This window comes from Excalfactoria chinensis, chromosome 2 (genome assembly GCF_039878825.1).
Source record: "Excalfactoria chinensis isolate bCotChi1 chromosome 2, bCotChi1.hap2, whole genome shotgun sequence".
NCBI classification, from domain to species: Eukaryota; Metazoa; Chordata; class Aves; order Galliformes; family Phasianidae; genus Excalfactoria; species Excalfactoria chinensis.
This window is the reverse complement of record NC_092826.1, coordinates 102,646,255-102,663,632: the sequence shown is the minus strand read 5'-3', so window position 1 is coordinate 102,663,632 and position 17,378 is coordinate 102,646,255. Positions and strand designations below refer to the sequence as shown.

The following is a 17,378-nucleotide window of genomic DNA, read 5'->3' as shown; positions in this document are numbered from 1 at the left end:
TTGCCTGCCAAAGTATGTGGTATCCTGTGGAGCAGGAGGATGAGGACATAGATTGCAATGAAGCTGAACAGTTTGCACTTCCTAACAGTGACACCAGACATCAATCTTGTGTAGAGACAGCCCAGAATGCAGGAGAATAAGAACTCTCTCATTCTCTCTCTCTCTCTCTCTCTCTCTCTCTCTCTCTCAAAAAAGTAAATAAATAAAATGGATTATCCTTTTTTTTTTTTCTTTTCTTTTTTTTCCCTCTATTTCATTCCAGCAGTTTCTTTCTAAAAACCTCCAAGATGAATATATTCACAAACTGTGTAAGCTGACATTTCAGTGGCAAAGAGATTTCAGAAAAAAATCTTATAAACATTTGTAAGAAATTTGAGCCGTAAAATATGTATCTATTATAGGCTCTATGAAATAACTGTTTTTTGGTGTTTTTTTTTTTTTTTTTTTTTTTTTAAGAACTAACTTAGTTTCAGTTCTTTTTATCATCAAACTAAAGAGTAAAGTGCTGATTTGGTCACAGCTAATGTGTTTCACACATTTATACCACAGTTTGACATCAGTATTCAGCAACACCAAGTTATATTATAGTTATATTATACAGGCTGGCAAATATTCAGAACTAAGGATTGCCAGTGCTGCAACCAGCCATATTTGGAAAAGCTTGACTCAAGTCTGCAGCTTGTATGAATTGACATAGCGCTATAGAAGTCATTTTACACCAGCTGCTGAGGATCTTCTCCTTTACACAGGAATTTATTGCAGGTTTTAATTGTAATATATAAATCTAGTTCAACAGAATGATTTGTGATTGGGTGATTAGTAAGCCATATGCTCCTCTTCATAGTCGTGTCTGGTGTGGAAAGAGCTAAGTGCTGCAAAAACTTGCTACAGCAGTGAGTTACAAAAGTTAATATATATCATGCCATGCCATTCAATCAGGAGGTTCTGAGAGTGTCAGGTGGGCAAGAATCACTATAACCAGTAGGAACTTCCACTGAAGAAAGGGTAACCAAAGGATTTGGTCAAATAGTGCATGTATGTGGGGAAATGTGGAATGGCTTGGGACTGGGTTTACAAACTGGATTTTATGCTATGATGTAGTTATCTTTTAAGGTGCTGTGACTCTGGTTATTTATTTATTTATTTGGTAATAATCAGAGCTGTTTTCAGACTATTACACGAAAAGAATCTATTATGAAAGCCAGTGCAGACAGTAAATGGCCTCACTTTTTACAACCATGAAAGAGACAAGGAACTGTCTAACAGTTGCTGCCTTCACGTTTCCTTGAAGTACAAAGACACAACTTTTTGCAACAGAGATCACTTAGAACTCATGCAAACAAAACTGCCACAGAGCTGGTCCAAGCAACTGGAGAGCTGGCTCAAGGAACTTGTGAGAAACAGATTTCTCAGGCAAGTTGGTATAAGAGAATTTGAGGGAGATGCAGCAGTGGGCTAAAATTATGAATGAAGTCAGAGACTGAGTCAATGTGAATTAATTTCTGAATCCTTACTTAGTAATTATTTGTGGTTTTCTGTGGTATTTTTGGAGAGAGACCATTCAGTTCTCAGGAACTGTATGAAGGACTTCATTTTGGCTGTGGATTAGGACTGACCTGCTGCAATGAGCTTAGACTTGTATTTGTATTGATATAACTGTGTTGCGGGAATTGTGATTCACGGAGCTTAGCTTCTGAGGGAATTACTCTTATGAGAAAAATAGAGGAAGTCCTGGGGAGCACTGGGGCGTTTTCTTCATGTTTTTCCATTGGTGTCCTATTCTTATGAAATAACACAGGACATCTATTGGTTGAGTTGGCCATTGTTTTTGACCTGGCCAAGCTCTGCTTTTCTAACCATGTTATGTCTTAAATACTTTACAGATTCAGAAGTGCATGGGAGTATACTGTAGTCCTCACAGATTTTTTTCTATGAGGGGATATAATCTAGGCCATTGTTTGTTCTGGGTAGCATATGTAATGCATTGGCTTGTCCTGGGTCTTCCCACGTTTCCCTAGACCATTCTGCATCTTAAGTTTTGCAGATCTTATTGTAGATTTTCGTGTGGGAGAAGTTTTGTGTTTTCAACTGGTATGGCAGCAGATCAAACAGCACATTTTGGCATGTGCACAGATTCTGGAGGCAGGTTTTGTAGAAGGTTGCTCCAATTTTTTCTTGTAAGGCATGGGAGCATACACCATGTATTACTTGATTATAAGTTAGCCCACTCAGTAAATAGTTTGCTGACCACATAGAGTAATTCAAGAAGAGAGCTGAAAAACAGATAATACTAAACAAAGCACAGAAAATACACATCTAGCATCACGGAAAGTTCAGTGCCTAGGGAGATTTCCTAGCAAAGTTGCTGGATTACAACTAAGTATATTTCAGAATTTCTTGTTGTAGCACTATTTTCCCTTTGAGACTGCTTATATGACATGAAGCATTGTCTATGCTGTAGTTACCTGAGTATTGCAACATTTAATTGCAAAATGACCAAAGAGTAATAGATTGAGGCTTGTAGGGGTGCTTCTGATTTGCTCACTTAAACTACTGAGATAGATGCTAGAAACAAAGACTAAATTAGTATGGTTCTCCTAACCAGCAGTGGAACTTTCCAACCTGAGTGACTCTATGATAGGTAGGTGTTTTCCAATAAAAATGTGAAGAAGAGGAAAGTTCAGAAAATTTTTGAAGCCATTCAATAAATTGTTGTCTAACTCATGACTCAATCATGGTTCTACTCATAGTTAGTCTTTTGATTCTTAGGCGTAACTATCCTAAGAACACAAACTATTACTAACACTCCCTGTAGCCAAAGGCACAAAATCTTACTAAAATGACTTATTGAAAAAACAAAATGAGATATACATTTCCCTGTATGCAGGCTTCTTTGTGTGTGGCATGTGGTATAGTCTTCCAGATATGTCCTTGGATCTAATCTTGTTCTCATTAAGCCCATACAGCCCAATGCTTACATTAATGTAGCTGAGGGAAGAACTTGTTTCTATAAAAATTAAATTCATTATATGAAGGAAGTAGAGGCTTTTGGCATACAACCTATCTTACAACCTTTATTGAACATTTAAATGAAAAGCATAAAGCAAAGTTGGGTTAGAAGAGTGAGGAAAGAGGGACCACACCACAACAGACTTAATAAGAGTCAGGTATGGGTCATATGTACTTTCGACATAGAGGTGATGATTAATCTGTGTAGGAAGATTTCTTTTTCATGGTCTAGTGGTCATAGTGGCAATGTGTCAACAACTGGACTAGATGGACTTAGTGGTCTTTCCCAGCCTTTATGATTCTATGTAAGATACAATAGATTCTGAGGTGACATCTTATTAAAGGCATCCATATTGCTTCAAGACAGTTATTTTTATCCAACTTTTATTTTAAAAAACAGTAATTTCTCCTCCCAGCAATAAAGCTATGAATTTCTGTTTTGGTGGTTGTTAATCCAATACAGAATTCAAGTGGTAAGGATAACCTTTGATAAGAGCTGTGCATGAAAACAGATCTGTTCAAAGATTTCAGAAGCATGAATGGGGCAAATCAATTAGAGCATAGCAGGAAGGTTGTGAGTAATCAAACAATTGTGGTTCTGTTAATAAGTGGAGCATTTTCATCAACTATCCTGGAACTTCTACTAATGCTGACAGAAGAAAAGTAGTCTTACAGCATGATCAATTTTCATTTGCTATGGTGGGTTCTGGAGGGACCACACTGTTGGTGAGAATTTCTTGCCATGTGTTTGGCTTCGTTATAATGTGGTAATCTGTAGCAACAGGTAGCAACAGGACCTATCTTCTAAGTATATAACTAGTTCAGTTAATCACTATATAAGGAATGTATCTAATCTTTAAGATGACATGTAGTCAAACTGAAGATTTTGTTTAAGTAGATGCTAAAAATAAATTTTTGACTGTTCTCTTTGCTACAACCAGTGTTGACTGAAAGAGAATAAAAACCTTACATGACTCAGTACATACCTAACGGGGTAAGGGCCTCCTTTACCAATGTGAATTTCTTTGTCTTCCTTTTAATGAGTGGAGATCAGATGCCCTATTTGGATATAAGGAAGATGAACACAACAACATCTTGCTTCTGAAGTTAATTATTGTTTAATATGTTACTGTTACTATGCTATCATTGTACAGGATTGATGAATATTTTCACGTCACTTAGTATAAATCCTGAAATATTCAGCATGTAATTCCATGAGAGAATGAATGGTGCCATCTAGATAGGTGAGAAGGGAACGGAAATTAGTGCTATGTTTTGTGGATGATGGATGGTTTATCATCAGGTCCTCAGTTTTCTCTCTAGCTTGTCAAGTCTACATGAAGATATCTCAGACTTAGACTTGCGACTGCTAAAGTAATTGGGTGAGAAATTTGGATCCTAATCATAATCCTAAAGGAAAATGAAGATCTGGGTGTTTTTTGTTTTGTTTTGTTTTTTACCATTAGTCCAGTATTTTCTACTGACAAAAAAAGAAAATTGGGAACTGAATAGGAGAGAAAGAGGCTTTGGAGGACCCTAAATGTAGCTCTGCAGCACAGATGAAGCATTGGCTATCAAGATGCTGAAGCCAAGTTTTTTGCAGAGGTGTATGATGGGAGGACAAGAGTCGCTGGATATTAAAAGAAATTCTGACAGGATATAAAGAAATACTTTTCCACCATGAGAACATTCAGGCCTCATGGAATGGGTAATGGAGAATTTGCATAGTTTCTGTCTTAGGAGTTTTCCAAGGCTTAGTTGATCCTCAGAAACCTGGTAGTTGTTTCTGGTGGGAGTAGGTTAGACTAGACATCACCTCTCAACTTTTCCAACCTGAAATATCCCATGCTTCTATGGCGTTCACTCTCCTCAATGAAAAAGAGTGATTTTGTGCATATGAGTATTTCAGTTATGTATTTTTTTTTATTTTCTGTAACAGTTTGACTTAGAAAGCATCATCAAAAATTTCTTTAGAGCATTAGATGGCAGTTCTTTTGTCTATTTTTTTATTTTATTTTATTTTATTTTATTTTATTTTATTTTATTTTATTTTATTTTATTTTATTTTATTTTATTTTATTTTATTTTATTTTATTTTATTTTATTTTATTTTAAGACTTGTGGCTTCACTGGTGACTGTTACCTGGTGGTACAAAACATGATCATACCCCAGATTTTCTTTAAAAATAAACACACACACACACACGCACAAAACTACAACTGTATCTCACTCATATTTTTGGCCATTACATAATAATAAACATTAGAAAGTATATGTGAGATGGTCTTTAATAATTTCATTCTCATTCAAAGGAATTTTTTTTCATTTTGCTTTATGCAATCATCATAACATATGAATGAGAAAATAATACCACAATCCTTTTGCAAGGGGTCTACCCTTTTTGTAGACACATACTTCCCTGTTTTGTGTAGTTAATGAGCAATCAGCTGTATTCTTTAATGAGTGCTTGATGTGTTTCTTACATTTGTGAGATGTCTTTTAGCTGCAATTGTGGTAATATTTTTAGTGTGCTAATGGTTACAGATTGAGTTTTGGGGTGATCCATTTCACACTGATTCATGACACTGTTCTACTCTTTTAAATAGAAGTAATGGATAATCAGTTTCTTTACGTTAGTGCTGGGGACAGAAAATATTTTGGATCGGGGAATTTAGCACAGATGGTGACACTGATGCCAGCAAGAGGAGACTTTAGCAGGAAGATTTAATTCTCTTTACTGTAGCAGAAAAAGTATGAAGTAGCATTAGCGGTTAAATTACTTTTGACGTAATTTTTTGTTTATGTCCCTAATATTCCTGTGGTATTTTTTTGAGTGATGGATCATTTAGGCTGACTTGCAGATCTGAAAGATTAACATTTTACCAATATTCAGTTACCTTGTTTCATACCGTTGTTAGTGTAAGAGGCAGTTTAACTGAAAAATGAATGTTAATAAAATGTCTTTTTAGTAATTCGTTTTGAAAGCCATTTGACCTTAACTAGAATGAAAGTAGACTGTAAAAATCATCATAGATTCTCTTCCTTGAACTTTTCACAATGCAGAAAAATGACTGAGGGAAAGAAGCAAGATCCAGTTACTGTACCCTGTTTGTACAGCTGTACTTCATTGAGTGGAGGCTTGTGTTACACACAGTTTGTGATAGGAAGTAAATGCTTTTAAAACAACTAAGGAGACAGGTCTTTAACCTCCACCTTTTCAGATGCTTTGTTCACTCATTTAGCTTCTGTTGAGGTCTTGGGAAACATTTTAAATACAAATTATTATTGAGTACTGAAGCTCACCTGAATAATTCATCTCCTAGTGAGCTCATTAGGCACAAGTGAGTCAAGATGGTTTGTTAGTGTTACTTTTGTGGATATGTATATATATATATTTATATTTTAGAGAGAGATCACTAATTCTTTATACAGTGAACCTTTTGCTGTTTCAGGAAGAAATGTCTTTAAAGAAGTAATAATTTTCAGATTGAATCTTAAGTTAGTTTTATGATAAGTGAGCCTACAGTTTCAATTCATCAATGGTAAGGATTTTCAGTGTCTTGGAAAATGTGCAGAAATGGTGTTGTCGTGCAGTCTGTCAAAAATCCATCAGAATCCATTATGTTTTAAAATCTCATCATATATAGCATGTAAGTCTGTTATTTCCTGTTTCAAGACCATTTCAAGTTTCAAGACTGTTTCAAGTCCATTGAAATGTTTAAGGCACCTTAAGATTCATTTTCTTTGGCATTACTTCATATTGCAAACAGATTTTAATCAACAGACCTGAACTATTGAGTGGAAACTTGACACTAGATAATTTTTTAAATACACATTATAAAATCAAGTGGTACTATAATATCTGCCAGTGGCACTTCTCTGATATGTCAGGTGAAACAATTCAGTGGAGAAGGTACCACACAGCTGATGGAGAGCTATTAACTTGTAAATTCTGTAATCTACTGAGGATGTGAGTATGCTTAATCCCTTGGGATGTATGTGACCCTGAGTTAGTTTTTGTGCTAAATAGGCATTATTTGATCTACATTAGCCACCCACTTTCTCATTTTGTTGTGATTAAGGTCTTCCTCTTTGTATCTTTGTATCTGATTGCCATGAGTGTTTCTGGCTTTCTTTTCTGTTTGATAGCCTCCCACTTAAGACTGTTTAGATATCAATATTCATTGTGAAGAGAGCATACAAATTTGCACTAATTGAGAAAATGCCTTGAAATACAAATAGGATTTTGAAATATTCTTCTTCACTGTAGTACAACAGAGGTGTCACACTTTCAGGAAAAAAAGCAAAAAAAAAAAAACACATGACACTGGTTTTGCCCTTATTCCAGAAACTTTTTTGAATTGTAACACAAGAGAACAACTGCTGTCTTTTGACCAATTCCAGAATTTCCAACACTTTCCAGCAAGAAACCATTTGTTTTTCCATTTGTGTAAAAAGAGTGGGCAGGCAATGGTGTTTTGTGGTCTGTGGTACAAGTGGATTTACATGCTCCAGAAAAGCATAAGAATAACAGCAGATGCTGGTTAAGTTGTTTAAATATGTAGCATAAGATTTCTGGAACATTTTGTGTCTCCTTCTAGTGTTGAATTATAACTTTACTAAACAATAAAAGCCTTAAGAAACAGTCAGTCTTTGTCCCAGTTAACCCCACAGAGCTCCTAATGAATCACATGTTATCAGGAGACTGAGCTCAGGCTTTCTAACTGTTAAGCTCTCTTCTCATATCTCTTTCTGTCCCTCCAGTGATGACATTAGTTCCTACTGTATTCTCTCACTCTTCATCGACACAAAAGTTATATGGACTTGTATCTGCTTATTGACATTTAACCCATCCTACTGAAACTCAGCTCTGGGCAATAGTTTTTGTTACCTGCTATGCTATGTTACACTATGTTATAATAACAATGTGTAAATTGGAAGATTAGTTGTATTTAGCTGGAGAAAAAAAGGCCATCGGAAACAAGAATTACTTTATTCACTGGCACATGTATCATTAGAAATTATCTGTTTTGCAGAGGTTAATATACTGTGGGCAGCGCACCAGGTACATCATAGTTCTGAAGATTACAACTTGTTCACAGCCCTGAGACAGTCCTTTCTGCAGAGATACACCTCCTGGGTAAGTTGCACAAGATCTGACAAATAATATCATCATGATTTAGTGGTAGTGAAAATGCAATATTTATTCCCTTCAAAGGGAAACATTAATTATTTAAGATATTTGGCTCTGAACAGCAGAGGAGATGAAAATGAAGAATCTGAAAGTCAACAGCTTTAAAAGTACATTAATTGATGATTTTAAAGCAAACTTGCAAAAAGATACAGTAGTTAAGAAGGCTAATTCTTTTTAATATATTCATAATTTCCCAAGTAAAAGAGCATAGCTTTCTATTTAGTTATTCATGCATATGTACAGGAAAAGTTCAGAGTATAATATAACTACTCAAAATTTTGTCTGTGTAGCTGAAAGGAGTGGAGAAAAAAACAAATAAAGATTACTTTGGACATGCAAGCAGATTTATTTGTTTCTGCTCATGACATATATGTCAGCGCTTAAGTAAGTCAAAGAAGTATGCCACCACTTTACCTAGTTTTGTTTCAGACAATTTAAATACTGAGCTGTGTGCATATCAAATAAAAAATAAGATAATTACTCATTTACAGATTTATAAACATATATTTTCAGATACAATCATTTTTGTTTCTTCTTTGATATTATAACTTCAGAATTTGAACTATCTGCATTAGATATTAAAGTAATGTTAAATATATTTATATATGCATATATATATATGTGTATATATATATATATAATGCACATATATAAAATGAATAAAAGCTGTGTTCCAGTGAGGTGTAATACACATGGGTGGAAGAAACTCACAGACCTCTGGCAACCTCTCTGACTAGCCTATGAACAACTGGATTTATGCTCACATAACTGAACGTGGATTTAGCCTGCTGTTCCTAACTTTGTCAAAAGCATAACATGAGATTAGTTAAAGCAGCAGGTTCCAAAAAATAATAAAAAAAAAGAGACAGGTTCTTTAGGAACTTGACAAAGGGATAATATTTCTAGTTTTCTCTTAAATTCTTTCCTATAAATTCTTAGTTTTATTCATAAAATAGTCATCTGATGTTAGCAGCAGTGCCTCAACTTTAAATGGCCATAATGAACAATAGTGGAAATATCTCTGTCACAGCTCTGCTTCCTGTATAAATATGGCCATGTTAAAGATTTAACCTTTGAACATATACCCATTGGGACCATATGTTCAAATGCTTAACAAAAACAATAATTCAAAAGAGACAAAAAGCCTGTGTATGTACAGATGGGTGTGTGTATGAGCACTTTGCCTGCCTGCTTGGTTCTGAGGATGATGCCTTTGAGAGCACAAAATATTCAGGGAGGCCAACATGTCTGGTTTTCTAAGGTTCTGGAGACCATCCTCAGGACCACACTGGTATCACTGTGCAAATTACATGCTCATTTAACATTGATTTGCTTTGAACAAAGGGAAAACAGCATAGGAATCCACTTGTGTGCAGTGTTTTTTCAACCAAATATTTGTTATTAACCAAAGTGTTTTCTTGATGTAAATATGAGGTTTTTCCTTCCCCCAGCACTTTTGAGAGGTGGGATGGTTTTCTTTCTCCAAAGTCTTAATGTGCATTAACACAATTCCTGCTAATTCTTGCACTTCTGTTATTTTTGGACTGCCAGACTTTCCCAGAACCCCACGGATGTATCTGCATAGAAGATGAAACTCAGTGAAATCTTTCGTTAATCTTTGAGAGTGGTCTGATGTCACTGAAACTGTACTTTTGAATGCAGTTTCCATCCAGTTTTGTGGGTGCTGTGAGAAAGTCATGGTGGAGGTTGTGGGATTGTGAGACTTCTCTGTTGCCAGATCTGTATGTGTTTTAAGTTAAAAATTGTACGATAAATAAATCAGCATATCCATCTGTGTGGGTTGTGCTTGGGCTGATTGAAAAGAGGTGAAATGAAAGAGAAAAGAAAAATGTACTTTAAGTACAATCAGTGGCATGAGCTGTACTGACCTTGAAACTGAAGGTTGCTTCAAATCACTTGCACACAAGGCATTTCCATTCATCCAGTGGAGAGGTTATGGAGAAGCAGACCTACTTGTAGACTGAGAAGTGGTTTTGAAGCTTATCTGGAGTGAAGAAGATGGAAAGAATGTATATTAATTTCTAAGAAGATATCAGCAAGCTAATGTATACATTTTATTTTTTCCAACTGATGAAATGCTTAGTTAAAGTGCAGTAGTGAAAGGAGAATGCACCATATGCACCATGAAAAGATGTGGCTTAGTTCTTTGAGTACCAGTTTTAAACTTTCATCCAAGGGTAAGACTTAATTTCAAATTTATCTAAAGCTATTGAATTAATTTAGATCTAAAGGTTTGAATTATACCTGCTGCTTTAAAAGTGGTGGAAATGCCTGAATATAATTTTAGAAGGGAAACAGATAACTCTTTGTTCCAGCACAGAATCTCTATTTCCTAATGAATCCTCACAAAAGTATATTCCCTGTGAACTAACTAGTGAGCTGTGGTAATTTTCCTGCAGAGCACCGCAGCATTTCTGTGCCCCGGAGTCCCTCTGCTTTTTGCTGAGAAGATCAGCAGCTAGCCCCAGAGACAGGGCTTGGAGAGAGACGGACTCAGTCCTGGCCCTGTTCAGGAAACACCACCCTTCTGCTAAACTTCAGGATACTCACATATTTCCATTTCTTTGTGGAAATATTAATAAGTTTTTACTTAAAATTAGACAGAAAGATAGAGCATGCCCAATTCAGAGAGCGTTCAGCAATGTGGTGGATATACAGTTCCAGAAAGGCCAGTGCCTTAATCGTTGACACAAAGCTGTGATGCATGAATCCCTCTCCACTTCCTCAATGAGGGCCTTTACCCCCAGGTTATCACTCACTGTGGTTCTCTCTCAATTTCTGTTGCTGAATTCACATGTGGTAAAAGTGTGACAAACATTTTTCTGCAGTTTTGAACAGAAATTCCATCTCTGAGCCAGGAAAGCTTTTCTTCTGCAGATTAGTGAAAGCTGGTACATTCCCAGGAAATGTTTTTATTTGGTGAATTGGTATTTCCAGTCAAAAACTATTAAATTATTCTTCTTTTCTTTTTGATGTTGATCTTATTGCAGTGCAACCACAAATAGGAGACTTTTTTTAAATTATTATTTATTTATTTATTTATTTATTTATTTTTATATATATAAGAGGATTTCATCTCTTTGTATGGCTTCAGGTTTCAGAAATAATCTTTCACATTTTTTCTGTATAATGAAGACAATCCTTCCTTACCTACTGAGTTACCTGTAAATACCACCAAATATCACCAAATTGCATCTGCTACTTTTAGGGGAAAAGTGTATTATCTCTAACTCTGCTTTAAATCCTGCAATCACTTCCACGAATAATCTGAAAACCATCTGGGTTTTGTTTTTGTTTTTGTTTTTTTTTTTTTTTTGTTTTGTTTTGTTTTTTCTTTTTTTTTCAATCAACTTCCTCTCTGTTCTTATTTTTAAAAAAAATTTCCTGCTCTTATCATGCCATTAGACAGGTACAATCAATAATAAGAGAAAACTGCAGTAACTTTACTGGCCATGTGTCCTAGTCCTTCCTTGGCTTCACTGTAAGATTTTGAGCAAAAACATGCCAGCCCTCTGGCTGTCATGAGACAAATATCTCCCAGTCTCTTTTCTTGAAGTTTACTGCACTTTTAGTAATTGAGTACTAGAGGAGTCAGGGTTGGTGGTAGTCTGATCTGCTCTATGTATCTAACTATAAAAAGATGTCTCCTACCCACCTCAAAATTTCATGCCTAAATGCCTCACCTCCATGATGACATTTTCTAGCTCTCACCTTCAGTAAAAGTAGCTATGAATTTGTGTGTGTTTATAGAGATTGAGTGATTATTAGTAATTAAACATATAAAGTACAAGTTCTCAATATATTTTTTCTCTTCTTTTGGTTTCAAAAATGTTGCACAAACACTTCAGCCTTCAAGGACTGATTAAAGCTAGACAATTGATGTTCTGTAAACTCCAGAAGCTCAGTGCAGTCCTTCTAATAACTTTGAATTCCTTTACATCTTGAAAAACAACTTCCAAGGCACTTAAACAGGAACAGTGTATGTATAGTTTGTGGGGCAGCTGTGATGCATGAACGTAGCTTTTGAAATCACAGCTGTCCCAGCCCTTGCAGGTAATGCTGATGCAATTTAGTGGTTTCCTTCCAGTGTTGAAGCCAGCAGACCAAGCTGGAGTTATCCACTGGCTTGTAACACTGAGAAATCACTGTGGTGACTTTTATGTCAGTCACATCTTGGGGATGGAAGTGCATTTGTTTCACAGCCCCAGCTTGATGTCCTACCTACTGGGTAGATCTCTTGACAGTAACAGGAGGAATATCATTGATAATACTATGCATTGTTTTTCTGCAGACCGATGCTTAAGGAATTTCTGGCTCAGGAGGACTATCGTGGCTTTCAAATTGCTTTCTCTGATATTTAAAGACTTTATTTTGTGAGAAGTAGAAAAGGAATTTGAATCTGTTTAGGGAAGAATTAACTTCTTAATTTAGCTGTTGTAATGGAATGTCAAGCCAAAGTGGGAAGAAAAAAAGATAAGTTTTACATGTCAAAGCATTGGAAGTCTTATCCTATTGCTCAGCCAGTGGAGCAGTTGATTTTGAAGTTACTGAGACTTTTCTCTGTTCATAAGAACTGACTGTGTTTTCTAGGGAGATAGTTTGCTGAAACTACTTCTGTGCCAGCCCATCTTTGTAATCCAGTTATCCTGGTTTCAAGGGATATGTTGTAAGCAAGTTAGGGTAAGAATTTGTAATCGGTTCTGAAAGTGGAGTAAACTGCCTTACCCTTCTGGTGCTTGCATAGGGGATGGAAAAGGTACAGTGCTATAAATTCACACCTTGCTTACTCTGTGATAGTTCTTCCCTAAAAGTAAAGCCTTCATGTCAAGGATATGTTACTGTCTACTTTGTATAGTTCAGAGAATAAATGTGTCGTCTCAGGATTTCTGAATTCTTGATTTTACTGCTTGCTCACTTTATTACTTTTGATAAATGGCTTTCACAGAAATTTATATCTCACTCACTATTCCATGCCTAGTAGCAATATAATAATCAGTATCTATTCTATCTAATGTCTACATTATAGAGGCATTTTAAAATGGAATTATCTCGTGCAGTGCTTTGAGCTCCTGAGATAGTACTTCAGTATATCATTGCAATTTTAGAGTGATAAGTGTATATTTTTTTCTTCATTTTCCAGATGTTCAACTTACCCATGGCTCTTTTCATTCCACCATCAGTGTTTGCTGTTCATCTGCAATTTAATCTGCTTTACCAGTTTTGGATACATACAGAGGTAACCCCCCCGTTTTTTTTTTTTTTTGTTTTTTTTTTTTTAAGCCATGCCTAAACAGTTAGCCTGGAGCAGTGTCCTGGAAATCCACTAGCAGCTGATTTATTGTGTAAGAAAAATCTTTGTCTGACTTCTTTAAGGAGAAACATCTGTTCATTTTTATTCCTTTTTCTGAATATATATTGCTAAGTTTATAAGAAGCAATGAGGCCAGTTGGTCCCAATTAGATTAAAAAAAAAAAAAAAAAAAAAAAAAAAAAAAAAAAAAAAAAAGTAACTGTAGGGAATCTTTTAATTATTATTATTTATTATTTTTTATTTTAATGTTATATTTTCCTATTTTGCAGCTTATTAAAACTTTCTGGCAGATAACTGCATCTGATTTCATTTCTAGGATAAATATTATAGGGAAAAGTGTCCAAAAAATAGCGCTTAAAGATTGTTCAGAGTAGCAAGTCAGATATTATTTCCATCTTAACGTACTTCTCAGATGAAAAGATTTTGATTCCTGATAGCTATTTGTTTATGAGTGTACCTGCTTATTTGTTTTGTGAATGCATATGCAAAATTTTTTACATGCGCATAAAATTAATAATAGACTGCAGTTATTAAGTAGTTTCCCGCATTTCTTAGGTAGTTGAACTTCTGCCTTCTCCTACGCACTACTTTTGCATATTATGTCAGTAGCCTCATCTTACCTTACTCTGTGATACTTTCACTCCTTTGATTACCCTGATTATTCAAATACCTTTTTTCCTCCATTTTGCCATCTCAAGGATGATTCATCTGGAAAACAATTTTGTTCTATGTATTTGCTATTCTAGGTGATTATGTTGGCTAAATTCTTGTCTATCTTTTCTGTGTGTTTGCCAAACTACATATATGTATGTAGTTATATATATGTATATAAACAAAACAACACAACCATTAAAAAGAAACTATTTACAGTAGCCCAGTAGCAAACTTTTGTTATTGACATTTCAGTTCTTCTGGACAAATTTCTAAACAAATTAATACATGTCTCAAGTTCTGCAACATCATGTGAATAGCAAAGGTTTACAATAAAATGTAACAAACTTCACCAGAACTGCAATAAACTCAATGTTGTCAAAAAGTTTTGAGCAAATATGATCCAGCAGTTTGAAATTATAGCAAATAAGTACTCTGAGCGGAATGGTAGCAATTTCTTTGACCATAACTTGGGATTTCCAAATTGGTTTTTAGGTGTTTTATTCCTAAGAAAAAATATAATGTGCCTCATTTAGCTGTTCTCTTCTGTCTGAAGCTATTTGTTCCTTGTCTCAGAGATGTCTCCGGTGTTTAGCAGTAAGTCAATGAGTCCCAGCACTGGTGCCACAATGTACATCTAAATGAATTTCAGAGGCTTATGAATCACCTATATCCTTCTAAAGTCTGAAATCCTTTATTCAACTCTAAAGCAGTTTTCATATTGTATGAGCCAAGATTAGACAGTAGTCTAAACAACACTCACTATTTCACTCTCGATGAAAACGTAAGCCCTTCTTACTGCTAAATTAGTGTGTCAGTAGGAAAACAGTGGTTCTTTTATACAGATCCAGTTGATCCAATCATAGATCTTTGTTTACTAAAGAGAAATTCATAGTGTTGATATTATTGAAATTGCAATGAGAATGAAATCAGTTGAAATACATTGAAGCCATGCTTTAAGGTCAAAAACAGTGTCAAAATAGAAATAGGATTACACCCTATTCTTCTCTCGAGGGTAAGGACCCAGTAGACAAGAGACCATAAAGGACTTGAAATAGCAGCAGCTATTGTAGACATGGAGGTTTAAACTAACAAGTATTTTTGATGATGTTGAACTGATTTTTAACTATTACACTCAATGTGGTTTGTTTCATTTGTTTAGATTTTTAGAGATTTTCCCTGTTTTCTGTTTTTTTGTTTTGTTTTGTTTTGTTTTTCTTTCCCCTAACAGATATTTTCCTGACTTTTAAGAGTGTTAAAAAGTAAAAGTATATGAAAGTTTGCATCTAAGGGAAGGAATTTTATTTAAGTCCAGATTTCAGTTTGGGGTGTTTTTGTTGCTTAAAGAAATAGTTGGTGTTAGCTAGCTTTAGTCCTTTTATTTTAAATAACTTCTCAATTTTACACATTGTAAATTTTATACAGGAGCTACACTATACCATTTTTTAGTAATAATAAAAGGCCTTAAGCACTGAAATCAGAAGGGGCTGGTGGATGAGAAGCTGGACATGAGCTAGCCGTGTGCCCTCACAGCCCAAAAACCCAACTGTATCCTGGGCTGCATCAAAAGAAATGTTGCTAGCAGGTCAAGGGAAATGATCTGCCCTATACTGGCGAGACCTCACATGGAGTACTGCATCCAGGTGTGGAGTCCTCAGTAGAAGAGAGACATTGACCTGTTGAAGCAAGTCCAGAGGAGGGTCAAAAAAATGATTCAAGGAATGGAACACCTCTCCTGCAATGACAATTTGAGAGAGGTGGGGCTGTTCAGCCTGGAGAAGAGAAGGCTCTGGGGAGACCTGACTGCAGCCTGTTAATATCTAAAGGGAAGGCTATGAGAAGGAAGGGGACAGACTCTTTAGCAAGGTCTGTTGTCACAGAAAAACAACAACAAAAAAAAATAAAAATTAAAAAATACTTTTACAATAATGCTGGTGAGGCACTGGAACAGTTTGCCCAATGAGGTGACGTATGCCACTCCAGAGACATTCAGGGTCAGACTGAACAGGGCTTTGAGAAATCTGATCTAGCTGTAGGTGTCCATGTTCACTGCATGTTAGTAGAACTAGACCTCTAAGGGTCCCTTCAAACTCAAATGATTCTATAATTCTAGATACAAGTAAGGCATTACTGCAGTTATTAAAGAAATAAAGTGTTTTCAAGGGTGAAAACACAACTGTGTGATTTAAATAAGTTATGCTTTTTTCTTTTCTATATTCAGCAATTAGAGCAATCCCTGCTGTCTGAAGTTCAGCTTTTTACAGTACTTCTGTATGTTATCACACTGTCTACATCACAATCTGAAATATCACAAATTTTTCCAAAGACTTTTTTAAAATCTCAGAATAACTCCCAGTATTATTGAAATTATTGTACAATTGCTTTTTTAGATAACAAAAATTATAAATGAATCTGTAATGGTACATAAAATCAGGATCCCGCTAAATCAAGGGAAAACAGTTTTTGGTTCAGTCCAGTCCTATTTAGGCCAATAAAATGAGTCAGTCAGTAGATATGACCTTAAATGGGCAGAGGGGAATGTTTCTATGACTAGACCATGAGGGAATTGCAAAAATAAATAAATAACTAAAATAATATTTTGGTTAAAGAGCACTAAAAATCTTAATTTTCAAAAGCCACAAAATGTTTTAGGACTGTTACTGACAGACAGAAATACTCAATTTCTGTTTATTTTCACAGGTGATTTCGAAGGTCTATGGCTTATACTAAACTATATCCTTCCGTTATGCATTTATAACAACCAATAAGTTAGGTGCGTTTATAACCTGATAGACACCTGTGAAGAAACAGAAATGAGTTTCTGTTGGTTTAGCTGTAATTTTTATGAGATGTCAGATTGTACTAGGAAAATATCAACTGAATCAATCCCTGTTGGTAGTAATTGTGGAGGCAGACTATTGCTTGCCTGTTTGATCTTTGATATGCAATAGTTTCTGTTAAATTTTCTAATCTGGAAAAAGACTGTAATCTATGCCTTTTACCATACTCATAGAAGTCAGATTTGTTAAAGCATCTCTTTTCTCCTTGTTTAAGTTTTTCTACATCCTCAAAGCAGATGAAGGTGATGCACTCCAATTAACAGGGAATAACGTGGCTGAGAACAGGCAGGAAAGGACTGAGAAACAACTTAGCAGCACCTGATGCAGGCTGGCAAGAGGAAATTGAAATTAC

At 35.3% G+C, this 17,378-nt stretch overlaps 1 protein-coding gene across 1 annotated transcript in view; it reads left to right on the top strand.

The window, feature by feature from the left end:
- The window catches only part of AGMO (alkylglycerol monooxygenase), a 172,877-nt gene that overhangs the window by 65,048 nt on the left and 90,451 nt on the right, over positions 1 to 17,378 (top strand). Inside the window, exons 4-5 of the mRNA XM_072329343.1 lie at positions 8,047 to 8,150; positions 13,366 to 13,461. Of these exons, the coding sequence (XP_072185444.1) occupies positions 8,047 to 8,150; positions 13,366 to 13,461 (200 nt within the window). The remainder of the gene's footprint in view (positions 1 to 8,046; positions 8,151 to 13,365; positions 13,462 to 17,378) is intronic.